The sequence below is a fragment of the Euprymna scolopes genome, chromosome 12 (assembly GCF_053919585.1).
Source record: "Euprymna scolopes isolate OS-2025 chromosome 12, ASM5391958v1, whole genome shotgun sequence".
Taxonomy (NCBI): Eukaryota; Metazoa; Mollusca; class Cephalopoda; order Sepiida; family Sepiolidae; genus Euprymna; species Euprymna scolopes.
The window spans coordinates 11,005,115-11,018,902 of NC_136493.1; the positions used below are offsets into that span (position 1 = coordinate 11,005,115).

General features: G+C 30.2%; 1 protein-coding gene across 23 annotated transcripts in view; it reads right to left on the minus strand.

The window, feature by feature from the left end:
• LOC145291177 (uncharacterized) overlaps positions 1-13,788 on the minus strand; it is a 168,440-nt gene that overhangs the window by 24,087 nt on the left and 130,565 nt on the right. For 12 of the 23 annotated variants that reach the window (XM_080136734.1, XM_080136727.1, XM_080136733.1 and 9 more), the window contains 4 exons: positions 12,604-12,673; positions 12,319-12,467; positions 7,507-7,533; positions 2,833-3,081 (listed from right to left, as the gene is read on the minus strand). In XM_080136734.1, the coding sequence (XP_079992860.1) occupies positions 2,833-3,081; positions 7,507-7,533; positions 12,319-12,467; positions 12,604-12,673 (495 nt within the window). The remainder of the gene's footprint in view (positions 1-2,832; positions 3,082-7,506; positions 7,534-12,318; positions 12,468-12,603; positions 12,674-13,788) is intronic. The other 11 variants (XM_080136743.1, XM_080136738.1, XM_080136730.1 and 8 more) reach the window with 1 other exon arrangement.

Here is a 13,788-nt window from a genome sequence, read left to right on the forward strand (position 1 = left end):
AGCTATAAGCTCTTCTTCTTATTCATATATACAGTAGAACTCCCGAGATGCAGCATTAAAAATTAGTAACAAAATACAGTAAATACACATGTATATAATCAAATAACATTATAAATAACACCATAAAGCGGAGCAAATACCGTAACCAGGGTCCAGAAAAACATTGTATTCCACATCGTAAGCTGAAAACATCATATCCTAGGACCATATTATCCCAGGATTCTACTTTATATATAATAGTAACACGTGTGTGTATGTGTGTATGTATATATATATATATATATATATATATATATAGCTTAGGAAGCAATTATGCCAGATAATAAAAGAAAAAACAAATGATGAGAGTTTAAAAAAAAGACCTTAAAAGCATCATGACTTCCAAAGAAAATCATCCATGATTCCAGATGTAAGCCGACTTTCCAGCTTCATATAAGCAGAGCTTTTTGGCAATGAACTTCAGAGAAACTTTTTGTTTGCTATGAAGCAGAGAGGAGTGGTGGGAGAGGATTAGCTATGTAGATGATTCTATGAATATCAACTCTGAGGAAGCGTATAATTATGTTAGAAACTTTGGTTCTTGTCTAGAATTCCCATATATATATATATATATAAAAACAGATTTGTATGATGTATGTACCAGTGATGAAACAAAAAAAATACCATATTCCAACAATTATGTAAATTGATCAAGTAGTTTTATTTTAAATAAAAAAATCAAATTTTACGAGTATCCGATAAGGTCACTGTTTCACCCACTATTTTGATAAAAATTCCAAAAAACAAAGGGAAAATAACTCAACACTAATTCATATTTATTAGGTTTATGCTGTAATGCTTACAAATTTCCATTAATTGCTTAAAAATTGTCTTTATAAAAATAAAACTATTTGATCAATTTACATGATTTTTGGAATATGATATTTTTGTTTAGTCACAAGTATGTACATCATACAGAATTTTTTTTTATTTTTGTATTAAATCGAAATTCTGGACAAAAGTTGTAAATTTGGAAGCAATGAAGAGAGTACACTTTCATATTTGATGGCAATACTATTATATGGATAAAATTTAAGTGGTGTATGAGTCACTGATTAAAATGGAAGTTGAGTTTTGCTAATAAGATAAATAAAAATAAATAAATAAACAGAAAAGTTATAATCATAACAAGGGAGATAATTATTTTATAAAAACTGAAAATCTTAGGCCAATTTAGCAAAACTGAATTTTTGTTAAATATCCTTGAAAACTTTTCATTCATAACTTTCCATTTTTCGTAATTTTTGGATATGTTCATCACTGCAACATGACAATTAAGTAGACATCATGAGTTTTACTTAAAATTCAATTTTTTTTTGATCAGAACATTGAATAAGTATTTTTTTTATTCATATCTATAAAATATTAATCTTGTGTTAACATTGCAACAGCATTTAATGCTAGAAATTGTTTTAGTGAATATCTACATAAAATATGATGTAGTAAATGTGTGTATTGGTTGATATGAAAGTATAGTTGTGTAATGACTATTAGTTCTTTTGTAGTAGTGGAGGCAAAGGTATTGTGTTTGAAGTTTGTTCATTATTAGTTTCTATAAGATTTATACCTATTTATGTACTTATCTGTACATTTTGTATAATTCTAGCCTTCTCTTCTGAGAAGCATTTAGTTTTGAAATGCCATGGCCTAAAGAGGTTTTTTTTTTCTCTCTTTTAATTTGCCTTATGGTTCTGATTTTATAATAAAGTTATATATGAATTTTATTCCACATCTTTTATTTAATTTATTTAAGTGTTCTTATTTACTTACCTCCTCACGAGGGAAGAGTTAGACACAAGGTTGATTTTTAATGTGAGGAAAATCCAAAGCACCCCTCTCCGCAAAAAAAGAGGTTCTTGATTAAGACAAAAACAGAGAGTGCCTCAGTCTAGAAAGATTTCTCTTTCATTGACCGAGGACAAAATGCAGTATGAAAACAGATACTACACTTTTCTCCAAGCCGAAAGTTTTCAAATGATTGAGCAAATCAAATAGTACTTAACTTCATGCTGCCATTTCAACCGTAAAAGATGAGGCATTCGAAAGTTGGACAAAGTTTACTGAACAATTGAGTCGTATTCGATACGATCAACATGACGGCAACCACAAAAAGTCAATGTACAGGGTGTGCCCTATCCCCTCCAAAAAGAGGGCACTCATAGAATCATTAATAAACTTCAACCTTTTTATAATTCAATATTTGGTGCAAATAAACTGCAGTCTATGCCTAACTTGTCCACTAAGTTCCACTCAGGAATATCCAACACTTTGTTTTGTGAGCGTTCAATTATATATTATACCATAAATTTAAAAAAAACAAAAAAAAACAGAGCCTCTAAAAAGACAAAAAAAATGAAATAGAAAACAAGCCCGAAGGACAATACTGATTATAGGCTTTGGTATTGTCTTGCTTGCTATATTAAAACTACATAACTGATAGTTGTTCTTGGTTTATATTGTTGAAGTAAGGTACCAGGTTCAAATTATAAATGCACCAGGATATGATGTGTAAAATTCTCAATCTCACCTAACAGGCTTCTCTCTTGGCATCAAACTCATTTTGGCTGTGATCATCAACTTTAATTCAGGAATATTCTGGAGATTGTCTTGATAGTTATTTTTTTTGATAACTTTACCGGGGTGTCAGTGGAACGATGCAAACAGAAATAACTTATAATAAACAATTAATGTGACGACTCCTCTATAACCTATACAGACAGATAAAGAGCAAGTTTTACGTGCAAGTGTAGATGCATTATATACAAGAAAAAGCAACGTGTTAACAAGCATTACCACTTCGCTTTCTTCTTCTTGTTCTATTTGAGCAGGTGCAGGGGCAGGTGCTGGTGCAAGTACCTCTCGCTCTCTGTCCCTTGACGTCTGTCGTAGAATGGACTCCCGTTGGTAACTCTTGATCTCAGCATTTGGAACATAACATTTCGACTGGGGAGGCACATATTTCTTCCTTGGCTCCACTTCCTCCTCCTCGTCATCATCGTTAGGTTCGTTTTCAGCCTCCCACCTTTCTTGTTCCAATTTTTCCTTAATAAAAACAAAATTTTAACAAATTAAAAAAAAAATACATAATTAAAAAATAAACTAAAAAATTTAAAAATTAAATAAAAAATTGATAAAATAAAATAATGATTAAAAATATTACAGAAATCGAAATTGTATCATAAAATAATGTTGCATATAAAAAAAAGAGATGTTTTATGAATAAATAAAATGAAATTTAAAAAAAAAAAAAAAAAAATTAAAGAAAAGAGACCATAATGTGAATTGAGCATTTTCCATTTTATTGAATATATCAGAAATTTTTCAATAAGATAAAAAAAAAAAAAGCAGAAAATTCTGATTGAGTAAATTGGTACTGCAAAAAAAAAAAATCTAAAATTTAGTGGTTTCAAATTTGAATTAAAAAAAATTAAATTGTATGATAAAGCATATCTTTACATAAACTGACACAGTATGAATTTTTTACCGGTTTTATCAAGTTTCTGACATTAATTTTTACAGTTTTCTAAAATGTGGAACTTGCATAAGAGCCATGTGTAGGTCGCCAATATCCATGGCAAAAATGGTGCTATGGAACTGACAAGATTTGAACTTGGCACGCCAGATTCATGTCAGTATCCACTTCACCACCTCCCAATTGTAGGATCAGTTACACTCAATCAAAATTAAACCATTAAGTGATACTTATATAAATTATAGTGATTCCCATACAGACAAGAAATTTGAATGGTTCCTGAATAATTCTGTGGATGCCATAAATTTTTTTTTTTTTATAAATTGTATTGTTAGAATGAAAGGCACATAGATAAAGCTTGTTTTTATTATCATCAGCCTTGAAAAAAATTTAATCATTCCAATTCAATTAAGTTCATAAAACATTTTTTTTTTAGGGGGAGGGGGGGGAGGAGACATTGACAAAGTTTTTTTTTTTTTTTAAATAATTGACCAAAGGTGTTGTTTTTTGACAGAAACAACTTTTAAATAAATAAATAATAAATAGCTGGTAAAATAAAAAAAATCAATGGAATTAAATTTATTTACGAAATATCTGAAAGATTTCAAGCAATAAATAAACAAAAATACTGAAATTAGTTTATTCAAATTGATATAAAATTATAGTTCAATTTTTAAAAGAAAATATGAATTTGTTAATTGGATTGGGGAAAAAAAGAATCAAGATTTCATGAAATAAGTCCGTTTTTATTTTTTTATACATATTTTCATAAATACAATAAAATTTTTTATTTAAAGATTACAGGATGGTGTCGGGAATTGTCAGGTGAAAGACTTGGTTATTGGAATAATTGCAATTAAAAATAGCATCAGAAAAAGCAGAAATTAAAGTGCCTATTTTTAAAAGATACATGCAAAATATGTCAGTTCAAAATAAAATAACAGGAAAACTTGTGGATATACTTATCAGTGAAATATATTAACGTATACCAAAATTTACTGAAAATTATCAAGTAAAATGTTAATAAAAACAATAAAATTGATTTACTATTCAAACTCTGAACAAGATTTGCATCAAACAAACAAGTTATAGTAGATTATCTCCCTTCTAATATGATGATACCAAGTGATATTGTGGTTTCGAGTTTGTTGAATCCAGATTGTAAATTAATTTTATTTTTTATTAAGATTCTACTTGCTTATTTTCTGTAATTTTTAATGCACACTTAATATTTTCCACTCATAAGTACATGTGTAAGTTTTTCTGTTATTTTATTATAAAATTGTCAGATTTTGAATGCATTTCAATAAAAAAAATAAACACAAAAATCAGTGAAAATGAAGAAATTAGAATTTTTGGAGAAGAAAAAAAAACCCTGAAAATCTGTTTTGGTTTTGTTTGTTTAAAACCCCCTTCCTTTCTTTTATGGCATATCAATCATTTTGGTGCATATACTGCTGAAATACAATAAATATTTGAAAACCATCATTGTTGTCACTTTACCCATGGTTGGAGGGAAATTGCAGATTCATAGCTTTCCTATCAATGTTAGTGTGTAAATGACCACAACAAATCTGATAAAATTGGAACTGTGTAGCTGATTCCATAGTCTGTGAATGTATCCATTAATCCAATCAGACATTCCTTTGTTCTTTTCATTTTTTTTAAATAAATTTTTAATGGACAAAACATGAACAAAGATGGTAAAAACTTATAACGATGAGAGGGAACAAGGAGGAAGGCAAAAAAAAAAAATAAAGTGGCGGGAAAGGGAGCTAGTAAAGGGAAAGAAGGCGCAGAAAGGAAGGAAGAAGGGGGGAGGGAAAAAGAGGTAGAAAGGGGAACAGGGAAGAGGGAGATGAGACAGAAAATTTGAATAGTAACAAGAGCTTTTAGCAGAAAATCTCTTTATGAAGAAATTTTACGGTGACAAGAATTTGTGTTGGAGAAAAGATAAAATTGTTTTGTTTTTCTTAAATAGAAAAAATAGATTAAATTTTGGCCTGCATTTGCTAAACAAATCACTCATGATATCTGACATTATTATTTAGCTAATCCCTACATCTCTGTTGGAATTGTCAATATGAGATAGTTTGTAACTGCAGTTATGGTTTAAAGAGTTGCCTCCCCTTGTCTGTTTTGTACTGATGTGCTTTGAGCATTGGGTAATACAGTTGTCTCCCTTTGATTACTTGTATGTAAGTGTGTGTGATGTGTTTTCTCTCTCTCTCTTCGTTTTGTAACCATGTAAATAAACAGACATGTCTTTCTAAGTGTAAAGGCTAAGAAACTGTTACATTGTTGATTTGTTTTCTTTTGTCAATCGTTGATATAACTTCCCATATGGAGATTATTTAAGGAAGAAAAGTATGTTTTCTTTACTTCATAATTAATCTACAATCTCTAAATTTTCATCCCAACCTTCACTAAAAAAAATTTCATTCATAAAGATGTTCTACTTCTCAATTATCAGAGTTCATAAACTCATTGTGTAAAATGCCAAACTTTGATTATATTAGGTAGAACTAATCAAAGGTTAGAAATAAAATTTAACAACATGAAGTTGATAATAGAATTTAAACATTACAGTCAGCAACCAGCGAATCTTATAGTGGTGCACATGCCTTGGTATGTACACCAGCAACAATAAAATTGTGTCATGTTTTGCTCACTCAGTGTTTCCTATGGAAATCCTAGAAACTATTTATCAAAATCAGGTAAGCTTCTTTCCAATAAAAAGAAAGAATACTTACTGGGATTTGGTGTAATTTCTATTAATTGCTTTTAACCCAACTTTCCTCTTCATTTCAATATTTTCTACACAATCAAGATTCTCCCTTTATTCGTCCAGTGCATGCATCATTTATCCTGTATAAATTAATTCAATTAAAAGAATTCATCAGGTTGTGCATCAGATTCAGTTCACACTTTCAGCCACATGCTAATAAGTAAACTATAAAGGCCTGATCACCAGTGCACAACCAACTTCTACAGTAATCTTATGATTAACCTGGTTCCATACGTTGGCGACATCCTAATAGCACAGGAGTCTATCAAATGATTTTAATAGATAGAAATGCAAGTCTGCCTCGGATATACCCTATCTGCTCTCCTCATAGTGGAAACAGATTGGAGACATCTGGAGTTCCTGGACAGATAAAGACAATTTTTTACTTTGTCTTTTGATATAGCATGTCTCCAATCATCAAATCTCATTGCAAAGCTAACACGAGATGTTGGGATTATGAAAGAATTGTCAACCATCAAACCCCAAAAATGATACAAAAGATGACCATGGACAAAAATAAATGGAAAAATCTCACAAGCACCAAAACTGCAAACCGGAGACAACAATATTAAACTATCATTTTTAACATTTAAACTGGTTGGATTTTTTTTTTTTTTTAACTTCTTTTGGTATTCAACTATTTTGTACCTTTTAAAGTTATTTTGTGAGATTTTTAAAAGTTGAATCAAAATAGCATGTGAGATGATGTATCAAACTTTGATTCTGACTAGCCAATTCTCATTTGTTATTGTTGTACAATGTTATTGGCATTATAATCCATAAATGTAAAGTTATTTTGTTAAATTTTAAAAGTTGGACCCAAACAGCATGTAAGCTGACATATCAAATTTTGTTTTTAACTAGCCAATTTTTATTTGTTATTGTTGTACCAAGTTATTGGCATTATAATAACATACTTTGCTATACAGTTTATTTTAGTCAATTATGACAAAAAAAATCAAAAGAGAAACTCGCTTTTAATTGATGAACATAAAAGAAACTTATCTTTTTAAAATTAAAATTTTATTTTTGTGTAAATAAGAAAACAAAAATTAAAAACTAAAATGATTTTACTGTATTCCAGTCGACACTGGATAGGTACAGCTAGCAAATAATAAAAATTTCTTTTGTGCTTTTTTTTCAATTATCATAAAGTGCATTTTCTTCTCCAACACAAAAACATGTCAAAAAGAATTGTGTATTTCACCTGATTTTCATAAATATCCTCATTTTCCTAAAAATTAAAAAAATTAAACCAAATTATTTTTTGAGCGGAAAATTGAAAACAGTGCAGAACATTCACATGAAAAGATAAAATTAAAAAAAGAAAAAAACATTTAAAATTGAAAATCATCTTTGGTTGACTATCCATTTTACATGCTGGCATGTGTTTGACAGCTTTTTAACGATTGATTTCTAAACTAACGTATCTCTGGACAGATCTTTATAAATTATTTTTCTCTTGTCCTTCCCCTGAGAAAAAGTTTTGCAACTTCAACTATTCTACATCTACTAACCATAGAACTCCTCTCGATTTGTTCAACGTGGTCATATCATCTAAGTCTCTTGTTCTTCACATATCTCCCTATACTCAGAAAATTCAATCTTCCTCTAAAGTCATCAGATCTAAGCCCAAGAAATGAATATTATAAAATATATAAAATAATAAACAGGTAATTTGGTGTTATGTGTTGATGGATGGACATAAGACTCAATTCAATCTTGAGCAACACAAGGTCTTCCTACTCGTAAGCTTATCACGAAGGCTAAAGAATTGCTAACCCTATTTTAATTCAGAACGAAATTTAAAAAAAAAAAAAAAAAAGGTGAACGTAACCCCTTTGTTAGACGGGAATATTCACTGGCATGTGAGAGAGTCGCTATTTTTTATTTCTTGATGACAGTCACAAAGTGGGTGTTCAATTTTAGTAGAACGTTATAATCGAAAACTGATCCTCAATGATAAGTCAAAAACCGTTTTTCAAATTTTTTTTCAAATCTGAAAAATCTGTAATGGATGAGATTAACTGGAAAAAAGTTTAAACACTGAAAAATTGTGGAATTTTTTTTTTGGGGGGGGGGGGGTCTTATTGATATTTGTGCATTTTTGTCAAACGAATCAGAATTCAGAAATTAAGATTCAGATTTTCCTGTGAAATAAATTTGGCAATGTGCATTTTTTTTTTTTTTTTAATAAAATACTTTGAGTAAATAAAAAAGGTGCTAAAACAATTAAAAAAAAACCTACTGCAAGGTCAAAAACTAGCCAAAGATAAGTGTTAGATTGGATCTAAGAAACGGTAATAATTTATATATATATATATATATATGTATATACCAGGTTAAAGGTATTCAAGAGTAATAACTAATGAATTTGACGCTGTTATTAAGAGTGCTCAATAAAAGAAGAGCAAGATATATTTTTATTAATATAAAAAGATTTCCATGATCTTGACACTGGACATGCTAATGTTTTGGACAAATGGTTGGGGTTAAAACCAGAAGTCCTCATCAGGCGATTTAATAAATGGTTGCTTTCCATAAAAGAAATTAATCCTCAAATGAAGACAAAAAAAAGAAAAGAAAGGGAGCCACTTATTTCCTTTCACCTCTTTATCCAATGATTTCCTAGTACTCCCCCTTTCCTTCCCACTGATAACCTTTACTACACTTGGTCATTCCCTTTTTTCTTTTTCCTTTCTTTTTTCTCCTGCCCTTCTTTTAATGTCTGTAGTACACATGACCTCTCTCCTCCTCTCTTTAATTTTATATTTTAGTTTAGATTGAACTGTTTCTTTTTTTCAACCATGTAAACTTGTTTATATTAATGATATATATAGTTATAAAAATGAACGTGTACATTTCCCTGCAATAACTCCGTCAATTTTAAGTCTACAGACTAAAAATTTGATATACAGGGTACTGAGATTTAGGAAAATCTTTGTAATCAGTTTTTGGCCAGAAATTTGGCTGTTAAGGGGTCAAAGTTCAACAATTTGACCTTTGAAAACTCTACCAAACTCCTCCAACAATTTGGGGTCTACACACTTGAAATTTTAGATATAGGTTCCTTGGACATGGATCTAACTTAATAACTTGATTTGAGCCCAAAACAATAAATGTTAAGGGGTCATAATAGAGGTCAAATTTAAAAAATTGACCTTTTTTTTTTTTTTTTTTGCTCAACACACACCTCCAAACACCCGGACAACGCCGGGCTGAAGTGCTAGTATATATTATAACTATTAACTACAACTACGTTCTTTGGCCAAGATGAAAGTGTAGTATCTGTTCTTCAGATATGGCACTTCCATTTCTCGTTCTCTTTCAGTGGAGGAGAAATCCTTCACGACTGAGACAGTTTTTATTTTTGTACCTTTTCTCCACGTTAAAAAACTACCCTGCTGTCTAACTCTGTCCCGTGGGGGAGGCATTGTAAATAGGTACAACTACGTTCACAAGAATCAAGAGCAAACAATAGACATAAAAAGTGCAGTTTGAATTAATTGATCAAATTTTGGATCCTGTTGAGTGAAATAAAAGAAACTTGTTAAACAACAAGAGTCTTAAACTGACAACCTAACGTTACTACTACAGGATGCTGAAGACAACATCACAGGTTTCAAACAATGATGGTTGCTTTTCCCATGAACGTCAGCGTGAATAGTAAAATAGGAAAAGATGAGATATTTTATGTTTATGGAAATCGTTTCAAAACCAATGATATCAAGAGCTGAACAAATAAAGATTCGGATTAACATTTTTTCTTGTGAAATAATTTTTGCACATTTATACATGAAAAAATGTGCAGGCTTTTTTTGTTTATAAAAATAATTTGAGTATATATATACATATATAATTCTCCAAATTTCAAAAATCAAGTTTTCTTAGTTGGTCATTTATTACTTTTCTAAAGGTATTTGTTACAATATTGTTTTGTATTGCAACTAACAAGTCGGCAAAATTATGTTATTGCTGCATATTTAGTCATGTATTCATCAGATGCTTACCTTAAAAAAAAAAACTTATAAAAAACACCATTTTGGACAACTTACATGGTTTATGTAAACGACAAAATATTTTCATTATAAAAAACTTTATAAGATTTTTTAATCCATTATGATTGGTATATACAAACCAAGTATGTGTTAAGTAAATGATTAACCTATATATATATATATATATATAGATATATATTGTTAGTAAACAATCCCATTACCACAAGTATATTTCTATAACATTTTATTAGTTGTATGGTACATCTTACACGTGTTTCATTAGATGATATAGATTGACTAAACTCATCAGAAACCCATATAAATCCATAAAGAAAATAGTTATATATATATAAATATATATATATATATGATGAAAATAATGGAAATAGTATTCCGACAAAATAGAGAAATAAAAAGGAACAAACCGTATTATGTGTTCATCAACGTTTCGTCTTTATTTCGAGACTTCCTCTGGATGAATGAGATTAAGAAACAAAAAATACCAGTAAAAAATATTTGAAAATGTTTCACGTGCACAGTGTGATGCAGTTCTATTTCAGAAAAAAGAAATAGAACTGCATCACACTGTGCACGTGAAACATTTTCAAATATTTTTTACTGGTATTTTTTGTTTCTTAATCTCATTCATCCAGAGGAAGTCTAGAAATAAAGACAAAACGTTGATGAACACATAATACGGTTTGTTCCTTTTTATTTTTCTCTCTCTCTCTATATATATATATATATATACACACACACACATGAAAATCGCTCCAGACAAGGCATGATGTAAGAAACTAAAAAGAAATGCTTCAAGGTCAAAAACTATCCAACAATAAATGTTAGATGACTAGATTCCTATCCCAAAAAAAAGCAATTTTTCCCCCTTTGTCAGACACATCGTTCATGGAATGTAAGAACTAAAGAACAAAATAAAGAAAGCAAGAGTTATGAGGCTGCTGAAAGTAAACGCAAGATTATTGGCATGTTAACCCGACTGCGTTTCCTTGTTATTTTGCTGCACCTTTTTTCCTTTTCTTCCATTTTCCCTTCCGCTCAAAAACAAAGGACAGCAATGTATAATCAGCGTTTAGAAAAACGTCCATTCGAATCAAATGCTAATCAGAAATTACTTAAAATCAAGGAATTCTCATAAAAATGTTAAATGTGATGTCTGCATCAATTAGAATGCTTCCCATGTGATTATGCTGTTTACGGACCGTTCTGCTTTTGAGATAGGATTTGGAGTTATAGGCCAATGAAATGTCGTTGCAAACAAAATGGCAGCATCAATCCAAGAAGCTTTTAATTGTAAAAGTTTGTATACAAAGAATAACTTTCTCAATAGAAAAAGTCCAGAGACAAAGAGCAAAGTTCCTTCTTGCATGAAGACAAAAAAGTATGTGCCAGAATTCAAAAATATCCTGTAGGTTTTATGGAGTGGTTCCAGTTTCTGATTGGTCAGTTCCTGTAACCCCTCTCTGTAGATAGAACCTTCCAATTTTTTGTAATCATATTCTCATAACTGTACCAAAAATATTGAAACATAGGATATTTGAGTTAAATTCACACAATATCTTTAGTTTATTAAACTGATAGGTGAAAGTATAAAATATTTAAAAAGCCCCGCCCCACCTCTATGTTAAGAAAGGCTTTCAAAATACTAACATTATTTCAGCATGAAAAGTTCTAAAAAGAATTCTTTTGGTGTCTTAATCCTTTCGAGCACATGCTGTAAATAATGACAAAAAAAATAAAATATACAAGCTAAGCATGCAAGATCCCCCTCCACGAGTGAAAAATTTACTTTCACCATGACTAATGTTTGTGCAAAATTTTTAAAAAATCCAAGGTGTGGTTATTGAGAAAAGTTTGAATGGGAGTGAATGACTAGGTCTAATCCCTCCTTTGTTGGGGGATCAAAAAAAAAGAGGAAGCCAACTAGCAATTTTTTATCACATACATTTTTCAAAAGAAAAGGACAAAAATAAGGAATAAAAAGTTTGATAAACGCCACTTACTTCATACAACTTTGTTTGTTCTTCCCGTTCTTGTTGTTCAAACAAGAGACGCTTTTTTCTTTCCTCTTCGGCCTTTTTCCTCACTTCCTCTTCGTTGTTCTGGGCAATATTTTCAAACCGAGCTCGCAAATTACGTGCTCCTTCTTTACCTAAAAGAAAACAAATTTTAATTTTGAAGGACACTTTTACTGCTTGTTGCCTTTTAGAAAACTGTGACAAAAAAATTTCAAAATAAAAAATGGAAAAAAAAAGCATCAAAGTATATCCAAGTACGTATTATCTTACCGGCTTGAGTTGTTGGTTTTACATAGTTTGTGCCAACTTTAGTCTGCATTTCCTCATAGCTATGAGCTGCCTGGAAAAATAAGAAAGGGACACCATTAATATTATAATACTAGACCTTTTATCCGTTAAAAGTGGGCAAAAGTTATAGCACATTGATTTAAAATGAGCACTTTTATGCCAAATTGATGGTTAAATTTGTGCTCACTTTTTGCATTCAATACTAATCCTTAACTGCATCGAATGGATACCATAACACTTAGTTTGTGACACCTTATCATAAAGGTCCATACAAAATTTTAGCCAGATCGGCCCAGTAGTTTCCAAGAAAGTGGAAGAGACAGATAAACAAACAAAGAAATACATAAAAATATGGAATTAAAACTAAGCACACACTTCCCTGGAAAAAAATTTAAATTAGATACAAAAGATTTCATATAGAAAAAAATTGTTTGAAGTAAAATTTGGAGTTATATTAATAAATTTTCAAAAGGATGGGTGTGGGTGAGCGTCAATAATATTCATGTGCTTGGTAAAAACTTAAACTATTGAATTATATGAATTATGGAATATATATTCTAGGCAACAAAGTCAGTAATGTGAGTACAGTACATTTTTTTTTTTTTTTTTTTTGTGTGAATGGTACAAAATCCAGAACATATTAATGCTATATTTATTAATTATACCCATCCTGAGATGGGTATTTTACTAGCTCTCTCTCTCTATATATATGTGTGTGTGTGTGTGTGTGTGTGTGTATATATATATATATATAGTACACATTTTTCAATCAAATCGATTGATTGCTTGCTCTAGTCAGAGACCCATAACGATGTACAGGAAGAAGCTTCACATGCCTTCCCGCACTGAATTAGTCTATATTGCACTGTAGAGAACTGTTGATTTTATAAAATTATTTTCATCTAATGGTTTGAATTAAAGTTTAAAATGCATTAAAATCAAGTATCATGGTTCAAATGTGCTCTAAACAGAAGCATTCATTTCGAACACACCCCTGGTTTATCAAAGAACCTACTGTTGGTTTTATATGCTGGCCTTTTCTGCCTTTGCAGTGATAAAAATTCTCAAATGCATTTGTGACATTAGGCTATATAAGGGTGTTAACTTTGATCAAAACCAGACCGGATTTCCACTATACTGATTAAGAATATCTCATTTAAAAATTAA